Source organism: Mesoplodon mirus (assembly GCF_964341445.2).
Source record: "Mesoplodon mirus genome assembly, chromosome: 3".
NCBI lineage: Eukaryota > Metazoa > Chordata > Mammalia > Artiodactyla > Ziphiidae > Mesoplodon > Mesoplodon mirus.
Genome location: NC_138978.1, coordinates 107,989,398 through 108,016,187, shown reverse-complemented (window position 1 = coordinate 108,016,187; position 26,790 = coordinate 107,989,398). Strand labels below are relative to the sequence as shown.

Here is a 26,790-nt window from a genome sequence, read left to right as displayed (position 1 = left end):
TCAAGGAGGGGACCAAGATGGTGGAGTAGGAGGATATGGAACTTACCTCTCCTCACAAATACATTAAAAGTACATCTACACATGGAATAATTCTCATGGAAAACTGGAAACTGACAGAGGAACTCCTATACAACCAAGGATGCAAGAAAGATTCCCATGTAATCAGGTAGGACAGGAAGAAAAGCATCAAGTTGGGACCTGTGCCCCTGGGAGGGGACTAAGAAGAAAAGGAAAATTGCATGGGGGGACACTCGCTGTGGGGAGTAAGTGGGTTGAGCCACAGACTGGGCATCCCAGTCTTGAGGTATTACATAGAGGAGACAAGTCCCTTTGGCTATTTGGAGAACTGCTGGGACAGAAAGAAAGGCTGGAGGTGTCTAGACTCTACTTGTGAGGAGTGAGTGGGTGCTGGCTTGCCACCAGGCAGGGCAGGGAGAGGTCTTCCCTAGAGGCTAGCACCTTGAACACTCCCCAGTCCAAGCTGAATGAACACCTTGGCCCCACTCACTCCATGCAACATCTTGGCACTGGATCTAGGAAAGCCAGGTCCTGGGGAAAGACTCAACCTAGGAATGCAGAGGCGGCCCAGAAGCCTGGGGTGTGGTCCGGGTAGGGTGGCGGCAGCCATTGTTGGTGCTTACTCATACAGCGCCACAGAAGTAGCCCAGGCTTCTGATAGCAGCACAGCCACTTCAATTCCTGCAACCATAATGTCACGATCTCCAGTGTCAATCAAGTTAATGCTCCGGCCCTGCCCACTCCATGCCATAACCTTGCACTAGATCTGGGACAAGGACAACAGGGGAAAAGACGTGACCTTGGGCTGAGTGAGTGGAGCCACAGACACATATGCAGGTAGCGGAATGGACCTCTGTTAGCTCACGAGCCCCACTTTCTATACAGCATTCCCCTCCTTTGGGGCAAAGGCTCCAGCACGAGAAGGAAAAAATACACACTTAAGGGAACATAGCCAGCTCTATCCCAAACCTCAGGGCATCCACTCCTGCAACTTAGGAACTGAAAGGGTGGGGATTGCCACTGAGCAGAGAAGAAGTCACACCTCACACCCTGTGCAGGCTTTAGCTCCTCTAACACCAGTCACATCCCCTATCAAGGTGATAGTGGCCGGCACACCCAGGGGAAAGATGTGATTGGTCTCCACACCAAATCCAGCCCTCACACTAAAAACACTGGGCACATGCAGTCTACACAGGGATGCTCCCACATAAAAACACCCCTTCAAGACCACAATAGATAACTGTTTCACCTAAATTCATAGAGACAGAAAAAGTTAAGTAAAATGAAAAGGCAGAGGAACAACCCGTAATTGAAAGAGCAAGAGAAATTGCCTGAAAAATAATGAAACAGGGATAATCAGTACAACACACAAGTTCAAAACGTTGGTAATGAAAACACTAAATTAAGAAAGAGAATAGATCTAAACATTTTAACAAGGAACTAGAAATTATACAGAAGATCTAATCAAAAATAGACAATTCAATTTCTGATAAAAAGCACTCTAGAGGTAATGACTCACAGACTAAATGACACAAAAGAATTCATAAGTGATATGGAAGATAGAAAAATGTAAATCACCCAATCAGAATGGCAGACAAAGACAAATGAAAATTAATGGTGAAAGCAACATACAAGGTCTATGGGATAATATAAAACATGTCAACTTCCACATTATAGGGGTCCTAGAAGGGAGAAGAGAGAGAGAAAAAGGTCGAAAATGTACTTGATGAAATTACAGCTGAAAACTTCCATAACCTAAAGAAGGAAACAGATATTCAGGTACAGGAAGCACAGACAGTCCCAAACAAGATAAACCCAAACAGACACACACAAAGATATATCATAATTAAAACAGCAAAAGGTAAAGAGAGAATTCTAAAGGCAGCAAGAGAAAAAGAGAGTCACGTATAAAGGAACCCACATAAGGCTATCAGCTGATTTTTCTACACTAACATTGCAGACCAAAAGGGACTGGCATGATATATTCAAAGTCATGAAAAGGAAAAACCTGCAAACTAGGATACTCTACCCAGCAAGACTATCATTTACAATAGAAGAGATAAAGGATTTCACAGACAAGCAAAACTAGAAGAATTCAGCAATACTAAACCTATCCTAAAAGAAATGTTGAAGGGACTTCTCTAAATGAAAAGGAGTAAGAAGCTACAGGAAAGAGAAAATCCCAACAGGAAAGGCAGATAAATAACAAGGATTAAAGATCACTTAAATGAGCTAGTACACATATTAAAAAACAAACAAAAATTGTAAAAGCAACTATAACTACAATAAACAATAAAGGGATAAGCATGAAAATGTAAAATAGGACATCAAAATCACAAAATTTGGGGGAGGGGAGTAAAAAATGTAGATCTTTTAGAATGTGCTTGAACTTAAATAACTATCAGTTTAAAGCAAGTAGATATGATTACGGTCAACATAGATGAACCCCATGGTAACCACAAATCGAAAATCTACAATAGATATACAAAAACCAAAAAAAAAAAAAAGAGAGAAACTTAAGAATATTACAAAAGAAAATCATCAAACCACAGTGGGAAAAACAAAAAGAAGAAATAAAAAAGAAGAACTACAAAAACAACTGGAAAACAAGGAAAAAAATAACAATAAGTACATGCATATAAATAATTATACTCAATTTTAATAGACTAAATGCTCCCATCAAAATATATGGTGGGTGATTGGACTAAAAAAAACAAGAGCCTTAAATATTCTAACTACAAGAGATTCACTTCAGAGTGAAATACATAGACTGAAAGTAAGCAGATGGAAAAAGATTTCATGCAAACAGAAACAAGAAAGTGGGGGTAGCAATACTCATATCAGACCAAATATGTTTTAAAACAAAGGCTATAACAAAAGATAAAGAAGAGCATCATACAATGATAAAGGTATCAATACAAGAAGAGGATTTTACACTCATTAACATATACGCACCCAATACAGGAGCACTAAACATTTAAATACTAACATACATAAAGGGAGTAACTGAAAATAGTGCAATGATAATAGACTTTAACACTCGACTGACATCAATGGACAGATCATCCAGACAGAAAATCAATAAGGCAACAGAGGTCCTATATGACACAATAGACCAGTTGGACTTAATTGCTATGTACAGGATGCTACACCCCCAAAAAAGCAGAATACACATTCTTTTCAAGTTGACATAGAACATTCTCCAGGATAGATCACATACTACATCACAAAACAAGCCTCAACAAATTTAGGAGGACAGAAATGTTATCAAGCATCTTTTCCAACAATTGTATGAAACTAGAAATCAACTACAGAAAGAAAAATAGGAAAAGAACAACCACGTGGCAACTAAACAACATGCTACTAAAAAAATATATGGGTCACCAATGAAATCAAAGGGGAAATCAAAATACCTTAAGGAAAATGAAAACACAACTTTCCAAAATCTATAGGATGCAGCAAAAGCAGTTCTAAGAGAGAGGTTTATAGTGATACAGGCCTTCCTCAAGAAACAAAGAAAATCACAAACAACCTAGCCTATCACCTAAAAGAATTAGAAAAAGAAAAACAAAGACAAAAGTCAGAAGAAGGAAGGAAACAATAAAGATCAGAGAGAAAATAAATAAGAGACCAAAAAAAAAGAAAATATCAATAGAAACAAGAGCTGATTTTTTGATAAAATTGATAAACCTTCAGCCAGACTCACCAAGAAGAAGAAAAAAAGGTCTCAAAGAAACAAAATAAGAAATGAAAGAGGAAAAATAACAGCCAATACCACAGAGATACAAAAAGTCATGAGAATATTATCAGCAATTATATGCCAATAAACTGAAGAACCTGGAAGAAATGGACACATTCCTAGAAACATACAGCCTGCCAGGACTGAGTCAAGAAGAAACAGACAGTTGAAACAGACTGCTCACTACAAGCGAAACTGAATCTGTAATAAAACTCCCAGCAAACAAAAGTCCAGGACAGGATAAATTCACAGGATAATTCAACTAAACATATAGAGAAGAGCTAAGACCTATCCTTCTCAAACTATTCTCCCAAATTGAAGAGGAAACACTCCCAAATTCGTTCCACAAGGCCACCATTACCCTGATACCAAAAGACACTACAAAAAAAGAAAATATATTTTATGAATATATATGTAAAAATCCTCAACAAAATATTAGCAAACCAAATTCAACAATACATAAAAAGATCATGCACCATGATCAAGTTGGATTTATTCCAGAGCCACAAGGCTGGTTCAACATATGAAAGTCAATCAATGTGATACACCACGTTAACAGAAGGAAAGACAAAAAACCCCATGATCATTCCAACAGATGCAGAAAAAAATGTTTGACAAAACTCAACATCCATTCGCAATAAAAGCTCTCATCAAAGTTGGTATAGAGTAAACATATCTCAACATAATAAAGGTCATTTATGAAAAACCCACAGCCAAAGTAATATTCAACAGTGAAAAGCTGAAAGACTTCCCACCAAATTCAGGAACTAGACAAGAATGCTCACTCTCACCACATCTATTTAACATAGTATTGAAAGTCCTACTCACAGCAATCAGACAAGAGGAAAAACAAGTATCAGAATTGGAAGGCAAGGGGTAAAACTGTTACTGTTTGCAGATTACATGATACTCTATACAAAGTACCCTAAAGTCTCTACCCAAAAACTATTAGAACTAAGAGATGAATTCAACAAGATTGTAGAATACAAGATTAAGATGTACTAAAGATGCTACCAAAAAACTACTTGAGCTCATCAATGAATTTGGTGAAGCTGCAGGACACAAAATTAATACACAGAAATCTGTTGCATTTCTATACACTAATAATGAAATATCAAAAAGAGAAAGTAAAAAAAACCCCATTTAAAATTTCATCAGTAAAATAAAATACCTAGGAATAACCTTAAACAAGGAGGTGAAAACTCTGCAAACTATAAAACACTGATGAAGGAAATAGGAGATGATTCAAAGAAATGGAAAGATACCCTGTGCTCTTGGATTGGAAGAATTAATATTATTAATATGGCCATATCACCCAAAGCAATCTACAAATTTAATGCAATCCCTATCAAAATACCCATGACATTTTTCACAGAACTAGGACAAATAATCCTAAAATGCATATAGAACCACAAAAGACCATGAGTTGCCAAAGCAATCCTGAAAAATAAAACAACAAAGCTGGAGGTATAATCCTCAGAGACTTCAGACTATACTACAAAGCTACAGTAATCAAGACAGTATGGTACTGGTACAAAACCAGACACAAAGATGAATGGAACAAAATAGAACCCAGAAATAAATCCGCACACCTACTGTCAATTAATCTAGGACAAAAGAGGCAAGAATGTACAATGGAGAAAAGACAGTCTCTTTGGTGCTGGGAAAATTGGACAGCTACATGTAAAAGAATGAAATCAGAACATTCTCTAACACCATATATAAAAATAAAACAAAATGGATTAAAAACCTAAATGTAAGACTGGAGACCATAAAACTCCTAGAAAAAAACATAGGCAGAACACTCTTTAACATAAATCATAGCAATATTTTCTTGGATCAGTCTCCTAAGGCAAAAGAAATAAAAGCAAAAATAAATAAATGGGACCCTATTAAACTTAAAAGCTTTTGCACAGTAAAGGAAACCATCGACAAAACAAAAAGACAACCTACAAAATAGGAGAAAATATTTGCAAATGATATGACTGACAAGGAGTTTTAATATTCAAAATATACAAACAGCTCCTATAACTCAATATCAAAAACAACTAATCCAATCAGAAAATGGACAGAAGACTTGTATAGACATTTTCCCAAAGATACACAAATGGCTAACAGGCACATGAAAAGATGCTCAACATCACTAATTATTAGAGAAATACAAATCAAAATCACAATTAAATATCACCTCACACCTCTGAGAATGGCTATCATCAAAAGTCTACATATAACAAACACTGGAGAGGATGTGGAGAAAAGGGAACCCTGGTACACTGTTGGTGGGAATGTAAACTGGTGCAGCCACTATGGAAAACAGTATAGAGATTCCTTTAAAAAACTAAAAACAGAATTACCATATGATGAAGCAATTCCACTCCTGGGCACATATCCAAAAACCCTAAAACATGAATTCAAAAAGATATATGCACCCCACTGTTCACAGGAGCACTATTTACAACAGCCAAAATACAGAAACAAAGAAGCTACCCAAGTACCCATCAACAGATGACTGGATTAAGATGTACACACACACACACGCACACACACGCACACACACACACACACACAAAATGGAATATTACTCAGCCATAAAAAAGAATGAAATACTGCCATTTGCAGCAACATGGACAGACCTAGAGAATATTATGCTTAGTAAAATAAGTCAGAGAGAGAAATACAAATACTATATTGTATCACATGTGGAATCTAAAAAATAATACAAATGAATGCATATGCAAAACAGAAACAGAATCACAGATGTAGAAAACAAACTTGTAGTTACCAAAGGGGAGAGGGAAGTGGGGAGGGGCAAATTAGGGGTATGCAGTTAACAAATACAAACTACTATAAATAAAATAGATATGCAACAAGAATATACTGTATAGCACACAGAATTACACCCAATATCTTTTGATAACCTATAATGGAATATAATCTGCAAAAAACCAAATCACTATGCTATACATCTTAAAATAACACAATATTGTAAATCAACTATAGTTCAAGAAAAAAAGAGGAAGAAAGAAAGCTCTGACAGGTCTTACAAAAAAATAAACTGTCTAACTTTGAAAAATACAACAAAACCAATTTTAAAACGGCAATAAGAACATACCTATCAATAATTACTTTAAAAGAAATGGACTGAGGCTTCCCTGGTGGTGCAGTGGTTGAGAGTCCGCCTGCTGATGCAGGGGACATGGGTTCGTGCCCCGGTCCAGGAGGATCCCGCGTGCTGCAGAGCGGCTGGGCCCGTGAGCCGTGGCTGCTGAGCGTGCATGTCCGGAGCCTGTGCTCCACAACAGGAGAGGCCACAACAGTGAGAGGCCCACGTACCGCAAAAAAAAAAAAAAAAGAAAAAGAAATGGACTAATGGACCAAATTCTCCCAACGAAAGACACAGAGTGCCTGAATGGACAAAAAAACAAGATCCATATATATGCTGCTTACAAGAGACTCACTTCAGATCTAAAGACACAGACTAAAAGTGAGGGCACAGAAAAAGGTATTCCATGCAAATGTAAATCAAAAGAAAGCCAGGGTAACAATACTTATATCAGACAAAGTAAAACAAAGACTGTTACAAGAGACAAAGAAGTACATTACAGAATGATTAAGGGATTAATCAAAAGGATGATATAATAATTATAATTATATATGCACCCAACATATAAAAGTACCTAAATACATAGTGCAAGCATTAGAAGACATAAAAGGAGTAATAATTGACAGTAACACAATAATAGCAGGGAACTTTAACATCCCACTTACACCAATAGACAGATTATCCAGACAGAAAATCAATAAAACACTGGCCTTAAACGACACATTAGGCCAAAAGGACTCAATACATCTATACAGAATATTCCATCCAAAAGCAGCAGAATAGACATTCTTTTCAAGTATACATGGAACCTTTTCCAGGATAGACCACATGCTAGGCCACAAAAAAAAAATCAGTAAATTTAAGAAAATTCAATTCATATCAAGCATCTTTTCTGACCACAACACTATGAGACTAGAAATCAACACAAAGAAAAAAACTACAAGGGAAAAAAACTCCCAAACATGCGAAGGCTAAACAATATGCTACTAAACAACAAATGGATCACTGAAGAAATCAAAGAATAAATCAGAAAATATGTGGTAACAAATGAAAATGAAAACACAACAATCCAAAATCTAAGCAATGCAGCAAAAGCAGTTCTAAGAGGGAGGTTTATAGTGATACAAGTCTACCTCTCAGGAAACAAGAAAAATTTCAAATAAATAGCTTAAACTTACACCCAAAGGAAGTAGAAAAACAACACACAAAACCCAAAGTTAGTAGAAGGAAGAAAATCATAAAAATCAGAACTAAATTTTTAAAAAGAGAGACTAGGAAAACAATAGGAAAGATCAAAAAAGCTAAGAGCTGGTTATTTGAAAAAATAGACAAAATTGATAAACTTTAATGAGACTAATCAAGAGAAAAACAGGGCCCAAATCAATAAAATCAGAAATAAAAAAGGATAAATAGAACCAATACCACAGAAATACAAAGGATCATGAGAGATTACTATGAACAATTTTACACCAATAAAATGGACAGCCTAGAAGAAAAGGACAAATTCCTAGAATTGCACAATTTTCCAAGACTGAACCAGGAAGACATAGAAAGAATAAACAGACCAATTACCACTAATGTAATTGAATCAGTAATTTTAAAAATTTCCAACAAACAAAAGTCCAGGACCAGATAGCTTCATAGGTGAATTCTACCAAACATTTAAAGGGGAATTAACACCTATCCTTCTCAAACTATTCCAAAAAACTGCAGAGGTAGGAACTCTTCCAAACTAATCCTGCCAGGCCAGTATTATCCTATTAGCAAAACCAGTCAAAGATATCACAAAAACAAAAGATTACAGGCCAATATCATTGATGAACATAGATACAAAAATCCTCAACAAAATATTAGAAAACCAAATTTAACAATACATTAGAAAGATCATACACTATGATCAAGTGGGGTTTATCCCAGGGATGCAAGGATGGTTCAATATCTGCAAATTAATGTGATACACCACATTAATCAGTTGAAGAATAAAAATTATATGATCATCTCAATAGACGTGGAAAAAGTTTTTGACAAAATTCAATACCCATTTATGTTAAAAACTCTCCAGAAAGTGAGTATAGAGGGAGCATACCTCAACATAATAAAGGTCATAAATGACAAGCCCACAGCTAACATCATACTCAACAGTCAAAAGTACTTCCTTTAAAATCCGGAACAAGGATGCCCACACTTGCCACTTCTACCTAACAAAGAACTGGAAATCCTAGCCACATCTATCATACAAGAAAAATAAATAAAAGGAATCCAAATCGGAAAGGAAGAAGTAAAACTGTCACTGTTTGCATATGACATGATACTGTAAACAGAAAATCCTAAAGACGCCACCAAAAAACTACTAGAACTCATCCATGAATTCGGTAAAGTTACAGGATACAAAATTAATACACAGAAATCTTCTGCAGTTCTATATACTAACAACAAACTATCAGAATGAGAAATTAAGAAAGCAATCCCATTTACAATCACATCAAGGAGAATAAAATACCTATGAATAACTCTAAGTAAGGAAGTAAAAATCTCTACCTGGAAAACTATAAGACACTGATGAAAGAAATTGAAAACAAACCAAAAAAAGATGAAAAGATATACCATATTCATGGACTCAAAGAATTAATGTCATTAAAACAACCACACTACCCAAGGCAATCTACAAATTCAATGCATTCCCTATCAAAATAACAATGGCATTTTTCACCATACTACAATAATTCTAAAATTTGTATGGAAACACAAAAGACCTCAGATTGCCAAAACGATCTTGAGAAAGAACAAAGCAGGAGGTATCATGCTCCCTGATTTCAAACTCTACCACAAAGCTACAGTCATCAAAACAGTATGGTACTGGCACCAAAACAGACACATAGATCAATGGAACAGAACAGAGAGCGCAGAACTAAGCCCATGCTTATATAATCAATTAACCTACAAAAAAAGAGCAAGAAATACAATGGAGAAAAGATAGCCTCTTTAATAAATGGTATTGGAAACACTGGACAGCTACATGCAAAAGAATCAAACTGGACTACTCTCTCACACCATGCACAAAAATAAATTCAAAATGGATTGAAGACTTAAATGCAAGACCTGAAACCATAAAATTCCTAGGAGAAAACATAGGCGGTACACTATTTGACATCAGTGTTAGCAATATCTTTTTTGGATATGTTTCCTAAGGCAAGGGAAACAAAAGCAAAACAAACAAATTGGACTATATCAAACTAAAAAACTTTTGCATAGAAAAGGAAACTATCAAAAAAATGGAAAGGCCACCTACTGAATGGGAGAAAATATTTGCAAATGATACATCCAAAAGGGGTTAATATCCACAATATACAAAGAAACAAAGAACTCATACAACTCAATATCAAAAAAAATAAATAAACAACCTCATTATAAAATAGGACAGGGAAAAGGATCTGAAGAGAGATTTTTCCAAAGACATAAAGATGTCCAACCGGCACATGAAAAGATACTCATCACCACTAATCAGAGAAAGGCAAATCAAAACCACAATGAGATACCACCTCCCATCTGTCAGAATGGCTATTATCAAAAGATAAGAGATAACAAGTGTTGGTGAGGATGTGGAACAAAGGGAACCCTCATGCATTGTTGGTGGGATTAGCATTATTTACAATAGCTAAGATATGGAAGCAACGTAAATGCCCATCAATCGATGAACAGATAAAGAATATGTGAGAAAGATAGATAGATAACAGCCATAAAAAAATGAAATCTTGTCATCTGCAACAACATAGGTGGACCCAGAGGGTATTATGTTGAAATAAGTCATACAGAGAAAGGCAAATACTGTATGATTTCACTTATATGTGAAATCTAAAAAACAAAACAAATGAACAGACACAACAAAACAGAAACAGAGTTATAGATACAGTGAAAAAACAGGTGGTTGCCAGAGGGGAGAGAGGTGAGGGTAGGAAAGAAATAGGCAAAGGAGACTAAGAGGTACAAACTTCCAGTTGCAAAATAAATGAGTCACAGATATGAAATGTACAATGTGGGGAATATAGTCAATACCTATGTAATATCTTTGTATGGTGACATACTGTAACTAGACTTATCACAGTGAACATTTAGAAATGCACACACACACTGGTGTGCAACAGGAACTAACATACTGTTTTAGGTCAATTATACTTCAAAACAAACAAACAAAGTCATAAAACAGAGATGAGATTTATGGTTATGGGGGTGGAGGAGATAAGGGAGGACGAGGAGTTGGATGAAGGCTGCCAAAAGCACAAACTTCCAGTTATAAGATAAACAGTACTAGGGAGGTAACATACAATGTGATATAATTCACACTGCTGTATGTTATTTATGAAAGTTGTTAAGACAGTAAATCTTAAGAGTTCTCATCACAAGGAAAAATTTTTTTCTATTTCTTTAATTTTGTATCTATATGAGATGATGGATATAGACTTATTGTAATGTATGTAAGCCAAATCATTATGCTGTAGACCTTAAACTTATACAGTGCTGTATGACAATTATATCTCAAGAAAACTGGAAGAAAAAATAAAATACAATTAGATTCAAAAAATAAATACATTTTAAAAATTACACGCAAAAGAATAATAAAGCTGGAGGAATCACACTACCCAAACCTAAGACTCACTATATAAAGCTACAGTAAGCAAAACACTGGTGAATGGATAGACCACAAAAATCAATGAAACAGAAATAGTCCAGAAGTAGACCCACACAAATATGGTCAATTGATTTTTTTTATAAATGTGCAAAAGTAACTCAATAGAAAAAGGAGAGTCTTGGGAATTCCCTGGTGGTCCAGTGGTTAGGACTCCGCACTTTCACTGCCAAGAGCTCAGGTTCAATCCCTGGTCGAGGAACTTAGATCCCGCAAGCCGCTTTGTGCAGCCAAAAAAATAAATACATACATACACACATACATACATAAAGAAAAAGAGAGTCTTTTCAACAAATGGTATTACCAATACCCTACATCAATCCAAAGAATTTAAATCTTAAATACCTCTCAAAGTAGTATCTCACTACTACCATCATCTCCCAGCCAAAGTTCTCTTCTCTGGCTCCTGTGATTGTCTGTCTATTCTGAACTGTTCTATCTTAATATATTGTGTTCTCCGTACTGAAAACCAAATGAGCTCTTCAAATTGCAAATCTGACCAAGTCACTCCTGCTGAAATTCTTTAGAGCTTCTCATTCCTCTTAGGATAAGCATAAAATTCTGTTGATATGATTTTAAAGGGCCATGAATTAACAGGCTCCTACTACCTCTCTAGCCTCATTTTGCACCACACTCTTTCTTTCATTCCAGGTTGTATTCACCATATTCCTTCCTATCAAATGACCTTTGCACATATTTTCTCTACCTGATAAGCACTTCCTTTTCTTCTCTGGATTTCAGTTCAATCTTTATTTTTTCAAAAAACGTCTCCTAAACTCTCTAAATAGTTCAAATCCCTTTATTACACTGTAAACTAATCCTTTATTGCCCTTGACACCATTGTATTATTACCTTTGAATGATTGCTTGTATTTAAGTGTGATTATTTCATGACTAGCTCCACGAAAACAGGATATGCATCCATTTGCTCCCCAGTGCATCCCCAGAGTATACCATAAAAGGAACTCAATAAATGTTTGTTAAATGAATAAATGTATCTTATTCACCCCTCAAAACCACCCTATGAGATATGTACAATTATTTCCCCCATTTCATAAATGGAAAAACCAAGGCATCAAGAATTTAGGTAGGGCCTCCCTGGTGGCGCAATGGTTGAGAGTCCGCCTGCCGATGCAGGGGATACGGGTTCGTGCCCCGGTCCAGGAGGATCCCACATGCCACGGAGCAGCTGGGCCCGTGAGCCATGGCCGCTGAGCCTGCGCATCCGGAGCCTGTGCTCCGCAACGGGAGAGGCCACAGCAGTGAGAGGCCCGCGTACCGCAAAAAAAAAAAAAAAGAATTTAGGTAAATTGCTCTAGGTCATACAGCTAAAAAGTAAAAAGCTGGATACCATCAAAGCATTATGATTCTAAGGATCAAGATATTAATTATGCTCTACCAGCTATTCAAATAAAACAAAACCTAAACCAATCCTTGTCCATGTAGGAGTGTAAAAATAATACTTTAGTATTAATTCATTCAACAAATATTTATAAAGTGCTTACAAAAGTGTCAGTTACTGTGCTAAGTACTGAGGTTACAGGGCAAACAGGACAAAGGTTCTTAGCCCTTATTGGAGCATTCCACTATTTATTTATTGACCACCTACTATGTGCCATCTACTGTGCTAAGTAAAGGAGACACTAAAGGGAGAATAAAGCCTTAAATAATTATACCAAAAATAAATTAAATTTCATTTGTGATAAGTGCCATAAAGGAAAAATTCAGGGTGCTATAGGAACAAGCTATACAGAGACCTAAACTAGCTAGGAATGTCAAGAGAGATTTCTAAAGAATTGATATTTAAGCTGAGACCTGAAGTATAAGTTTACATTATCAAATTTGAAAGAAATGTAAATATTATTATTTGCAAGAATTTGTGCAAAAGCAATTCACTGAAGAAAGGATAAGCATTTGGAAATAGTGCTTCCCAAGAGATGGAAGAATTAGGAGTTGCAAAATCAGGTAGAGATGTGATTGGTTAAACCCAAAATCAAAGATCTGTAATCATAAACACTATTGTCTTCTATAAGCAAAGGTTGGCAAACTACAGCCTCTGAGACAAAATCAGCCCACAACCTTCTTTTGTAGGCCCTTGAACTAAGAACGGTTCTTACATTTTTATAAGACAGTTAAAAATAAAAGAAAAAAAAAATGGAAGGGGAGGAGAAAATTAACATTCTGTATATAGCCACAAAGCTTAAAATATTTACTATCTAGTCCTTTACAAAAGAAGTTTATCAACCCATGCTCTACACACTATAATCAAGTAAAACATAATGAAGCCTTATCCTAACAAATTCATTAAATATGATTCTATTTGAATACCAAACGTAGGTACTGAATAGATATCATACATATCTTTCTCAAAATTGCAGCTTTGTGGCTCAAAGTTATCAAACGCACACCAAATTTACAATCAGCTACAGAATAGGCATATTTGATCTCACTTAAATGTACTGTCAACACATGTTTAAGTAATATAAACACCTACACCGACAGTTATCAAAATATACTACAAAAATTGATAGAGATAAGAAATGTGGGTTCACTAAAACCAAATGTAGTTTTTTTATATTTTAGTTGAAAAACTACCATAAGACATCTATAGGATGAGAGTCTAAGTCACTGGATTTAATACTATTTTGAAAAATAATTGCTACATATTAATAAGAGAAACCATACACTTACCAAGATTTTTTTCAATTCTTCAAGTTCTACTTCTTTGTTATTTTTAAGCTTAGTCACCTCTTCTAAAAAAATCAAAAGAATATAAATGCGTTAAAAGCTGGATTTAAAAAAATGGGAGAGACAAGAAATAAGAATTCCATTTGAAAGGGAAAAACCAAAAGAGATGGGTTAATGCAACTAGAGTGCTGTAAAGCATAGAGGAAGTCCAAATGGAACTATGCTAAATAATAATGGATAAATATTAATAGTACTGTTTCTATAAAATTAATTCCACAACCAAATGAGCCCAAAGTTCATTAAACAAAATAAGCAATGGATCTATATAAAATGAAGTCACACAGCTTAGGTAAAAATAGTTAATTTTTTAAAACTCAAGGATTGGTTAAAGCTAGTGGACTGATTGGGACTTCCCTGGTAGTCCAGTGGGTAAGACTCCATGCTTCCAATGCAGGGGGCCGGGGTTCGATCCCCGGTCAAGGAACTAGAACCCACATGCATGCCGCAACTAATAAGTCCACACGCCGCAACTAAAAGTTCCCACGTGCCACAACCAAGACCCGCACAACCAAAATAAATAAGTAAATTTTTTTAAATAAAAAAAATAAAGACAGTAGACTGAGCATGTGTCCACTCTCTCTCACCCCCAATCCCATAAATTAAAAAAAAATTATATATATATACACACCCTTAACTAAATCTCACTTATTTAGGTCTCAGTTTAAAGCCATCCTTGATCACCAAATCTAGATTAGGTCCTATCATTTTCTTATATTTTGTCATTTTCATTCATTTCATTCCTTCATAGCACTTATCCCAATTTGTAATTAAATATTTATTTGTAATTATTCATTTTATGTGTCTCCAAGTAGAATGCAAAATCTCATGAGAACAAAGACCATGTCTGTTATGTTCCTAATTAATATCCAAAGCTAAATGAGAAACATCTAAGTCTAATTTCTATAGTTATTTTGTATCTAATAACCAAAGAAGAAGCAATAGAAAAAACTAGAGGGAGAATCTATTATACAACCAGAGTGAAAATAAATGTGGGCACAGAGATTGAAAACTGACCACAGGAGTAAAACCTGTTTAGAGCTATATTAGACTGAACTGAAGATGGGAGACACACGAAGAAGCAAAGAAAACTGTACCAAGTACAGAAACACAAAAAATTAGTTGACAAAGATTCTGAATTTACAGTTGTCTTTAACTTACTTGGTATGCACTACCTCATTCTTTAAATGAACAATGAAGAGACACAGAGTTTGAACTTAGGCAATTAGATGGCTCTTAAATCTGCAACACAGAATAGTCAGATTTGTATTTTTAAAGGAACACTATAGCATAAATGCAGAGAATGAACAAAAGGTAGACAAGAGTGGAAACAAAAAAGATTGATTCTAAAGATACTGCAATTAGTTCTGGTCAGAGATGTCTGGTTCCAAGCTAATGTCAAGATATAAGGGGTAGAGCAGGCTGTATCTGAGGAGTGCACAGAATAACAGTGGTCTTAGGATAGGTCAATGATTGTAACTCCTGAGGGGACAATGGAGGCATACACTAACCAAGAGGTAATCCTACGAAAATATCATTAAGGAAGAATGCAAAGTGTAGCCAGGAAACAATGCAGTAAGAATGAGGGCTATTGCAGTAAGAAAGAAGGTTATGAAAAAAGGCCAAAGCAAATAGAAGCCTAGTAAACACAAAAAGAGATGAACAGAGATGAGGACAAACGAGGGTAATATGAAGCATGGTTTGATGATAATGTCCCAGATACAATTTGTGTTCCATTATGTTACTCACATGCATCCCTCTCCTAGGCTAAGATAATGTGCTTGAAACTCTAAAAACCAGGAAAGAGGAAATGAGGACTTGAACTGTTCAGGTCTGTGGAGATGAAGAAAAGGGAGAAGATTCAGAAGATATTTAAGAGTTAAAAACTCTTAAATTAGTTAGATTTTAAGAGCTAGATATTAAGAGTTAGAAACAACAGCATTAGATAACCAATTAGAAGTGAAAGGTAAGGGAGAAAGAAGATGCTTTGGTTTTGAGAACTATACTATCAACCAAAGAAGGAAATAAACTAATATTGAGTACTTACATCACTGTTAATGATACTCTCTTAAACATAATACTTTGCACACTCCATCATTCTCTACAACTATCCAAATCCTCTCTATACCTTAAACTCTACTTTGTTTTTTAAATCTACCTCTTCTATAAAGCCTTTTCCAACTCTGCAGTCCACATTGATACCTTTGGCTTTCTCTTGTTAACAGCATTAACACATTTCCATCAATAAGAAATCTGTGAGCATTCACTCCAAATATATAAATATTTATACAATACAAATACTTTTTATAAATTTATATAAAATACATATATTATTCATTATAAAACATATATAAAGCATTAAAAATAAATAGAAATAAAAGTTCTAATACTTCCTTCCCTAATCCTAAACAGAAGTCTCTCTCACTCCTTTAATTTTTGAAACATGGTTCCAATGATTTTATGAATTCAAACTTTCTCCTACAATAATTAGAGATTTCTCAAAAACATGGTATTTCACTTCTTGTATATGTTTCCACCTAAGATAGTGCTAAGAAACACACATAGAACTATTTCACAGTTCTGGAATTCCTTATCCAAACTTCTCATAATATATTGCTCTACTAAGAGAAAAATGACATTATGCATTCGATCTTTCAATATGACAATAACAGCCACTTATATTCAGTATCAGATTTAATTATTCCTTAGTCTACAACATTCAATTGACCAATTCTAAAGAACATAGGTATATGCAGTGATTAAAGACAGTATGTTATGTTCTAAAGGAAGATTTTTAAAATGGGTGAATTATGCATTCACAATCATTCTAATGTAAAATAATACTAAAAATATTATTTACCATTGGATAGTACAATTTTGGATGTTCAAAACTGTTAGTCTAGTCTGTAGTGGAAAAGTAAGCATTGCAAAAGGAAAAGCATAAATCGGGTTTCAAAGTTCAACCAAACATCCTAACAGGCACTAGTGCTTACAATTATTTTAATTATATAAGTATTCAAAGATAATAATAAAGATTATAGAACATTATAGAGATTTCCAGAAAATGCCTGCCAATCCATGAATTATCTTAATTTATAAAATAATTCTTTTCACCAAAATTGGAAAAAAATGTTTATATATGTTTATAATTCTCCACAATTATAAATAAGAAGGTTTATAAATATGAAGCATAGACTTATTAAAATTAGCTAACTAAATGGTAATAAATTCACAAAATAACTACAAACTTTTCTCTCTTTTAGCCATGAAAGTTGAGTATTAACAACACCACATGATAAAATAAGGTCACATTTTCCTGTAAATAGTTCATAATCCAACATGGCTAATGAATGAAATTTCAAAATTCAATCAAAATATAAGACATTTCCCACTAAGAATTATTATTAAGGCCACTGAATCCTAAATTAAGAAAAAAAAGACTACAGGAGGAAGACATTCCACCCGTGGGCAGCAGCTTCAGGCCATGCTCCAGAGTTCCAGCCTACCCTACACATTTCAGACTTGCCTAGCCAGCCACTACAACCTTGAGAATGCATCAAGCACACATTTATAACGCTCTATGGAAGGAATCTTCTCTTCCCATATGCAGAGCCTAAAAACCCATGGCAACTGGCTAGAAGGAGAGCAAGGGGTAAAAGGCAGTTTCAGGCACAAGCCTCTTAGATATCCTCATCCACCAGTGGGCAGAGAGCAGAAGCAAGAAGAACTACAATCCTGCAGTCTGTGGAATGAAAACCACACTCACAGAAAGATAGGCAAAATGAAAAGGCAGAGGGCTATGTACCAGATAAAGGAACGAGATAAAACCCCAGAAAAAAAACTAAATGAAGTGGAGATAGGCAACCTTTCAGAAAAAGAATTCAGAATAATGATAGTGAAGATGATCCAGGACCTCAGAAAAAGAATGAAGGCAAAGATCGAGAAGATGCAAGAAATGTTTAACAAAGACCTAGAAGAATTAAAGAACAAACAGAGATGAACAGTACACTAACTGAAATGAAAACTACACTAGAAGGAATCAATAGAAGAATAACTGAGGCAGAAAAACAGATAAGTGACCTGGAAGACAGAATGGTGGAATTCACTGCTGCATAACAGAATAAAGAAAAAAGAATGAAAAGAAATGAAGACAGCCTAAGAGACCTCTGGGACAACATTAAATGCAACAACATTCACATTATAGGGGTGCCAGAAAGAGAAGAGAGAGAGAAAGGACCAAAGAAAATATTTAAAGAGATTATAGTCGAAAACTTCCCTAACATGGGAAAGGAAATAGCCACACAAGTCCAGGAAGCGCAGAGTCCCATACAGGATAAACCCATGGGGAAACACGCTGAGACACACAGTAATCAAACTGGCAAAAATTAAAGACAAAGAAAAATGATTGAAAGCAGCAAGGGAAAAATGACAAATAACATACAAGGGAACTCCCATAAGGTTAACAGCTGATTTCTCAGCAGAAACTCTATAAGCCACAAGGGAGTGGCATGATATACTTAAAGAGATGAAAGGGAAGAACCTACAAGCAAGATCACTCTACCTGGCAAGGATCTCATTCAGATTCAATGGAGAAATCAAAAGCTTTACAGACAAGCAAAAGCTAAGGGAATTCAGCACTACCAAACCAGCTCTACAACAAATGCTAAAGGAACTTCGCTAAGAGGGAAACACAAGAGAAGAAAAGGCCCTACAAAAAAACCCCAAAACAATTAAGAAAATGGTCATAGGAACATACATATTGATAATTACCTTAAACGTGAATGGATTAAATGCTCCAACCAAAAGACACAGGCTCGCTGAATGGACACAAAAACAAGACCCATATATATGCTGTCTACAAGAGACCCACTTTAGGCCTAGGGACACATACAGACTGAAAGTGAGGGGATGGAAAAAGATATTCCATGCAAATGGAAATCAGAAGAAAGCTGGCGTAGCAATACTCATATCAGATAAAATAGACTTTAAAATAAAGAATGTTACAAGAGACAAGGAAGGACACTACATAATGATCAAGGGATCAATCCAAGAAGAAGATATAACAATTATAAATATATATGCACCCAACATAGGAGCACCTCAATACAAAAGGCAACTGCTAACAACTATAAAAGAGGAAATTGACAGCAACACAATAATAGTGGGGGGCTTTAACACCTCACTTACACCAATGGACAGATCATCCAAACAGATAATTAATAAGGAAACACTAGCTTTAAATGACACAATAGACCAGATATATTTAATTGATATTTATAGGACATTCCATCCAAAAACAGCAGATTACACTTTCTTCTCAAGTGCACATGGAATATTCTCCAGGACAGATCACATCTTGGGTCACAAATCAAGCCACAGTAAATTTAAGAAAATTGAAATCATATCAAGCTTCTTTTCTGCCCACAACTCTATGAGATTAGAAATGAATTACAAGGAAAAAAATGTAAAAAACACAAATGCATAGAGGCTAAACAATACATTACTAAATAGCCAAGAGATGACTGAAGAAATCAAAGAGGAAATAAAAAAAATACCTACAGACAAATGACAATGAAAACACGATGATCCAAAACCTATGGAATGCAGCAAAAGCAGTTCTAAGAGGGAAGTTTATAGCTATACAAGCCTACCTAAAGAAACAAGAAAAATCTCAAATACACAATCTAACCTTACACCTAAAGGAACTAAAGAAAGAAGAACAAACAAAACCCAAAGTTAGTAGAAGGAAAGAAATCATAAAGATCACAGCAGAAATAAATGAAATAGAAACAAAGAAAACAATAGCAAAGATCAATAAAACTAAAAGCTGGTTCTTTCAGGAGATAAACAAAAGAGATAAACCATTAGCCAGACTCATCAAGAAAAAGAGGGAGAGGACTCAAATCAATAAAATTAGAAATGAAAAAGGAGAAGTAACAACAGACACCGCAGAAATACAAAGCATCCTAAGAGACTATTACAAGTTACTCTAGCCACTAAATGGACAACCTGGAAGAAATGGACAAATTCTTAGAAAGGTGTAACCTTCCAAGACTGAACCAGGAAGAAATAGAAAATAATATGAACAGACCAATCACAAGTAATGAAAATGAAACTGTGATTAAACATCTTCCAACAAACAAAAGTCCAGGACCAGATAGCTTCACAGCTGAATTCTATAAAACATTTAGAGAAGAGCTAACACCCATCCTTCTCAAACTTTTCCAAGAAATTGCAGAGGAAGGAACACTCTGAAACTCATTCTATGAGGCCACCATCACCCTGATACCAAAACCAGACAAAGATACTACAGAAAAATAAATTACAGACCAATATCATTGATGAACATAGATGTAAAAATCCTCAACAAAATACTAGCAATCAGAATCCAACAACACATTAAAAGGATCATACACCATGATCAAGTGGGATTTATCCCAGGGATGCAAGGATTCTTCAATATATGCAAATCAATCAATGTGATACACCATATTAACAAATTGAAGAAGAAAAACCATATGATCATCTCAATAGACGCTCAAAAAGCTTTTGACAAAATTCAACACCCATTTATGATAAAAACTCTCCAAAAAGTGGGCATAGAGGGAAACTACCTCAACATAATAAAGGTCATATATGACAAACCCACAGCAAACATCATTCTCAATGGTGAAAAACTGAAAGCATTTCCTCTAAGATCAGGAACAAGACAAGGATGTCCACTCTCAACACTATTATTCAACATAGTTTTGGAAGTCCTAGCCATGGCAATCAGAAAAGAAAAAGAAATAAAAGGAATATGAATTGGAAATGAAGAAGTGAAACTGTCACTGTTTGCAGATCACATGATACTATACATAGAGAATCCTGAAGATGCCACCAGAAAACTACTAGAGCTAATCAATGAATTTGGGAAAGCTGCAGGATATAAAATTAATGCACAGAAATCTCTTGCATTCCTATATACTAATGATGAAAAATCTGAAAGAGAAATTAAGGAAACACTGCCATTTACCATTGCAACAAAAAGAAAATACCTAGGAATAAACCTACCTAGGGAGACAAAAGACCTGTATGCAGAAAACTATAAGACATTGATTAAAGAAATTAAAGATGATACCAACAGATGGAGAGATATGCCATGTTCTTGGATTGGAAGAATCAGTATTGTGAAAATGACTATACTACCCAAAGCAATCTACAGATTCAATGCAATCCCTATCAAATTACCAATGGCAGTTTTTACAGAATTAGAACAAAAAATCTTAAAATTTGTATGGAGACACAAAAGACTCCGAATAGCCAAAGCAGTCTTGAGGGAGAAATACAGAGCTGGAGGAATCAGCCTCCCTGACTTCAAAGCTACAGTAATCAAGACAATATTCTACTGGCACAAAAACAGAAATACAGATCAATGGAACAAGATAGAAAGCCCAGAGATAAACCTATGCAGCTATGGTCAACTAATCTATGACAAAGGAGGCAAGGATATACAATAGAGAAAAAACAGTTTCTTCAATAAGTGGTGCTGGGAAAACTAGACAGCTACATGTAAAAGAATGAAATTAGAACACTCCATAACACCATACACAAAAATAAACTCAAAATGGATTAGAGACCTAAATGTAAGACCAGACACTATAAAACTCTTAGAGGAAAACATAGGAAGAACACTCGTTGACATAAATCACAGCAAGATCTTTTTTGATCCACCTCCTAGAGTAATGGAAATAAAAACAAAAATAAACAAATGGGACCTAATGAAACTTAAAAGCTTTTGCACAGCAAAGGAAACCATGAACAAGATGAAAAGACAACCCTCAGAGTGGGAGAAAATATTTGCAAACAAATCAGCAAAGGATTAATCTCCAAAATATATAAACAGCTCATGCAGCTCAATATTAAAGAAAACAAACAACCCAATCCAAAAATAGGAAGAAGACCTAAATAGACATTTCTCCAAAGAAGACATACAGATGGCCAAGAAGCACATGAAAAGCTGCTCAACATCACTAATTATTAGAGAAATGCAAATCAAAACTACAGTGAGGTATCATCTGACACCAATTAGAATGGGCATCATCAAAAAACCTACAAACAGCAAATGCTAGAGAGGGTGTGGAGAAAAGGGAACCCTCTTGCACTGTTGGTGGGAATGTAAATTGATGCAGCCACTATGGGAAACAGTATGGAGGTTCCTTAAAAAACTAAAAATAGAATTACCATCTGACCCAGCAATCCCACTACTGGGCATATATATACCCAGAGAAAACCATAATTCAAAAAGACACATGCACCCCAATGTTCACTGCAGCACTATTTACAATAGCCAGGTCATGGAAGCAACCTAAATGCCCATCGACAGATGAATGGATAAAGAAGATGTGGTACATATATACAATGGAATATTACTCAGCCATAAAAAGGAACGAAGTTGGGTCATTTGTTGAGGTGTGGATGGATCTAGAGACTGTCATACAGAGTGAAGTCAGAAAGAGAAAAAGAAATATCGTATATTAACGCATATATGTGGAACCTAGAAAAATGGTACAGATGAACCGGTTTGCAGGGCAGAAATTGAGACACAGATGTGGAGAACAAATGTATGCACACCAAGGGGGGAAAGCAGCAGGGGGTGGGGGTGGGATGAACTGGCCGATTGGGATTGACATGAATACACTGATGTGGATAAAATTGATGACTAATAAGAACCTGCTGTATAAAAAAAATTATATATATATATAATTTTTTCTTACTATATATATATATATATATATATAGTAAGAAAAAAAAGACTACAAAAACATCTCTTAGGCTCCTTACACTTTTAGGTATCTATGAGCTGCATAATGAAACTGAAAAGTCTTTCTTAAGATTTAAATTTTCTATCTTTGAAAAATCAAATTAATAGTTATCAAATAATCACTATTGGTAAATGATGGAGGAGAAACTATATTTTATTCTGAAATAACGTTGATGGTTTTATAATTGGCTAATATTATCATGTACATATGTTATTCTCTAAAACTTACCCAGATCACTTGATTTCTTCTGAAGCTCCATGGTAAGTACTTTCAATTGATCTTCACTTCTTTCCAATCTTGTAAAATATATTAGTTCATAATGTAAAATATTCTTTTAGTCAGAATTCATCTAGTAACTAAAACTGGTGCAATTTAGCAACAGTATATCTTATCATAGATTCACTCATTCAATTATTACACATTTCTTGACAACCTACTTTGTGTCAGATAGTGTAACATTTCAAAACAAGATATTACTATTATACATACATAGTTGTATATTAATTACATCTACATAAAACCTCAAACTTATTGTCATGATTTATCTCTTAGCTATTGATGATAATCAAATTAATGCATCCTAGAACTCTGAAAGAGATTGAGTACATAACTACTATTATACTGAATTCTGCCTTAGGAACAATATAAATATGAGAATTACCCAATTCACTTAACTCCACTGACTTTCCATTTCCTCATCTATAAAACTGAGGTAATTGGAACAGATGACATCCAAAGTCACTTAAAATTTGAAAATCACCTGGATAGGTCAATCAAGAATATACAAGGTTAGCTGAGCTACAATATCTAGTTTTCCTTCCTTCACTATACACAAGCAGTAGAGAAGAAACTCTACTAGGCCCAGGTCATGACTTCAGAGAGAAGCTTATTCCTCTCTTTCATCTTCCAGACTTAATTAACCCTTATACTAACGAGACAAAAATAATTACCTAGGCCTCATAACACAACTTCATATAAACATTTCCTTCATACAAAGTAGTGGAAAACAGAGGAAGATTTTAACTCAAGTTTTAGAAAAACTATTTAGATGAAATGCAGATGAATATTTTATATATACCTAACCATATTCATTAATGCATTGATTTATTAAAAATGTTTGAGTACCTACTCTGTACCAGGCTAGTTGCTAAATTTATAAAGCACAAAGAAGGTTACAGACCCCAGTAAAACAAACCAACAACCTAGGAAGTTATTTCTATATAATAACCCACAGTTTAATTAAATATGTGATATCACTGCATCAGCCCTTATGAGCTTGTCTATATTGCTTAACTCTATGAAAAGCATGCATGGGAACTGTCCTAGAGAACACCTGCTATCTTTTCCTGGGATACCTGCCTACCCAATACAAACTCTTAAAATGTGTTCCCACTTTATATATAAAAAAGAGACTTGGTTATAGTTTTTATAGGAATTATAAGTCAGTTGTCAATGAATAGAAAATGGCACTGAATATTAGAAGTAAACTGCTTTTATTCAGCTAAATAAGAAGTATTTTTACCTTTGCTGTTCTGTTGTCAATAATTCTTTCAAGTTGCAGGTAGTAGTTTTAAGTTCAGTAACCACAAATGAATGGGCAGCTTTAGCTTCATTAAATTCTTCCATTTGCGCTTCTTTTTCTCCAGTGAGCTGATATATTTTTTTTGTTGCTATTTGTAAATCTTCCTCTAAAGCCTTTTGAGTACTCTAAATGAAATAAAGTACAAAAAAAAAAAACCCCTATGAACCAGGGGCCTTAAGAAAAAAGGCTGAATTCATCTGCTTTCTGTAATTCACTGCCTCTCCCTCCCTCTCTCCTTATCCTTTCACCCCTCCTCTACTCCACCCTGGCCAATCTGGAGTGCCGCACCCACTACTCTTATTTCAGTTCATCATTCCTCCAAAGCCCACCTATACTCCCAACCTCTCCATGGAGTCTTCCTAACCAATCCAGCCCATAATGTTCTTTCAATTCTTAGAAATATTGTAGAATTTTTGCCTGAATCATGTTGGTACCTAGCATAGTCTTGTATTTGTTATACTTTTGATGTGTTTTTATCAAATGTCTCTAAACTATAAGCATTTGTAGACAGAGATTGTATCTTCTCTGTTTGAAGCTTCACCTCTTTGTACACAGTATTAGCATTCAATAAATATTTGTTGACTGACTGAGGGTGTGAGAATTATCACACACTAATCAGTTTTTAAACCATACCACACTTCTTTGCAAAGACATTTTAATATCTTCTAGTTCTGATGTCAAATGATCCTGCTTCTCATTTGATTCTTTTAAGTTTTCATTCTGTAATTCTAAAAGAGAAAGTTGTAGATAGGTAATAATAAAAAAAATACATACCAAGAAAACAAATTATTTGCAACAATTACTTTTTCCTCTATTACATACTCCAAAATGAGAGAGAATTATGCATATACAGATGCACTGATATCATCACCTTTTACCGACCTTTCAAGATTGTTATTGTCCAAGGACTCAAAGGTGAATATATAGGGACATTTTGTGCTACATTTTTTAGTAGTAGCTAAGCATTGGAAACAACTTAAATATCCAAAAGGAGACAGATTAAATTATGGTGATACAATGGTATATCATGTAGCCAGCCACTGTAAATGATGACATAGGTGTTTATTTATTACTAATTTGGATATTCATAAAAATCATAGAATAAAAAGGGCAAGTTAAAAACACTATTTATATAAATAGCACATGTGAAAGGAAAGAATACACATAAAAATCTCAAAAGTAATTTGTCTCCTGATGGTGAAATTATTCATGATTTTCATTATTCCCTATCTTGATTTTTATATTTTTCTAAATAATTGCATTTACTTATTTAAATATTATAAAAAAAAGCTACTGACTCCACTTGATAGCTAAATATTTACTAAATCCTAAGTGCCAGGTGTTAGTTTATATGCTTTATACATATGCATTCACTTTTCAACCTCATAAAAAACACTAAGGGAAAAAAGTTCATGCCCTTCTCTGGGTTCAAATTATTCTATTTCCTTTTACTAGCTACCTACACTTGGGCATGATACTTAACCAATCTCTCTCTACTTTTCCCACATGTAAAATGATAGTTATTCATATCTTGAAGAGTTCCTGTTAGGATTACACACGATAATGCAACTTAAAACATTTAACCCCAGTGTTTTCTAGCATATAGTCAACAAATGTTAAATACTATTATGATGATGGTAATGATGGTATAGTGTATACAGAAACTGGACCTTAAAATTCAAGGTATTTACAGTACAACTGGGCAGGCAGACAAATAATCAAAGATAAGCGCTGATGGGTAGTCACTAGAAATTCTGGGAATATATCAATACATAGAGGGGACACCAAAGCTTAATAGGACCAGTAATGGTTAGAGGTAAGGGGAGACAGACATAGAGAGGGAAAGTTCCAGAAAATGACAGCTGAGTTGAAACGTTTGAAAGCCAGTAACAATTAACAAGAGTAATGGGAGTTGGGGGAAAATCACAAGAGATGTGAAAGAGCATACACAAAGGCAAAAATGGAAGAGACAGTATGACACATTCTGAAGTCTAAAGGAAATATATTTCAATAGCATGAAATTTAAGTACGAGTGAGAAACCATAGCAGATATGATTGGAAAAAATAATAAGCACAAAATCATAACAGGATTCATATAACTTGCTCAGAGGTGTAT

The 26,790-nt window shown here is 34.8% G+C and overlaps 1 protein-coding gene across 3 annotated transcripts in view; it reads right to left on the bottom strand.

Moving 5' to 3' along the window:
* The window catches only part of SYCP1 (synaptonemal complex protein 1), a gene marked incomplete at both ends in the record, with an annotated part of 173,016 nt that overhangs the window by 88,507 nt on the left and 57,719 nt on the right, over positions 1–26,790 (bottom strand). For all 3 annotated transcript variants that reach the window (XM_082615943.1, XM_082615944.1, XM_082615945.1), the window contains 4 exons: positions 14,235–14,296; positions 23,321–23,388; positions 24,615–24,799; positions 25,308–25,402. In XM_082615943.1, coding sequence (XP_082472069.1) covers positions 14,235–14,296; positions 23,321–23,388; positions 24,615–24,799; positions 25,308–25,402 — 410 coding nt within the window. The remainder of the gene's footprint in view (positions 1–14,234; positions 14,297–23,320; positions 23,389–24,614; positions 24,800–25,307; positions 25,403–26,790) is intronic.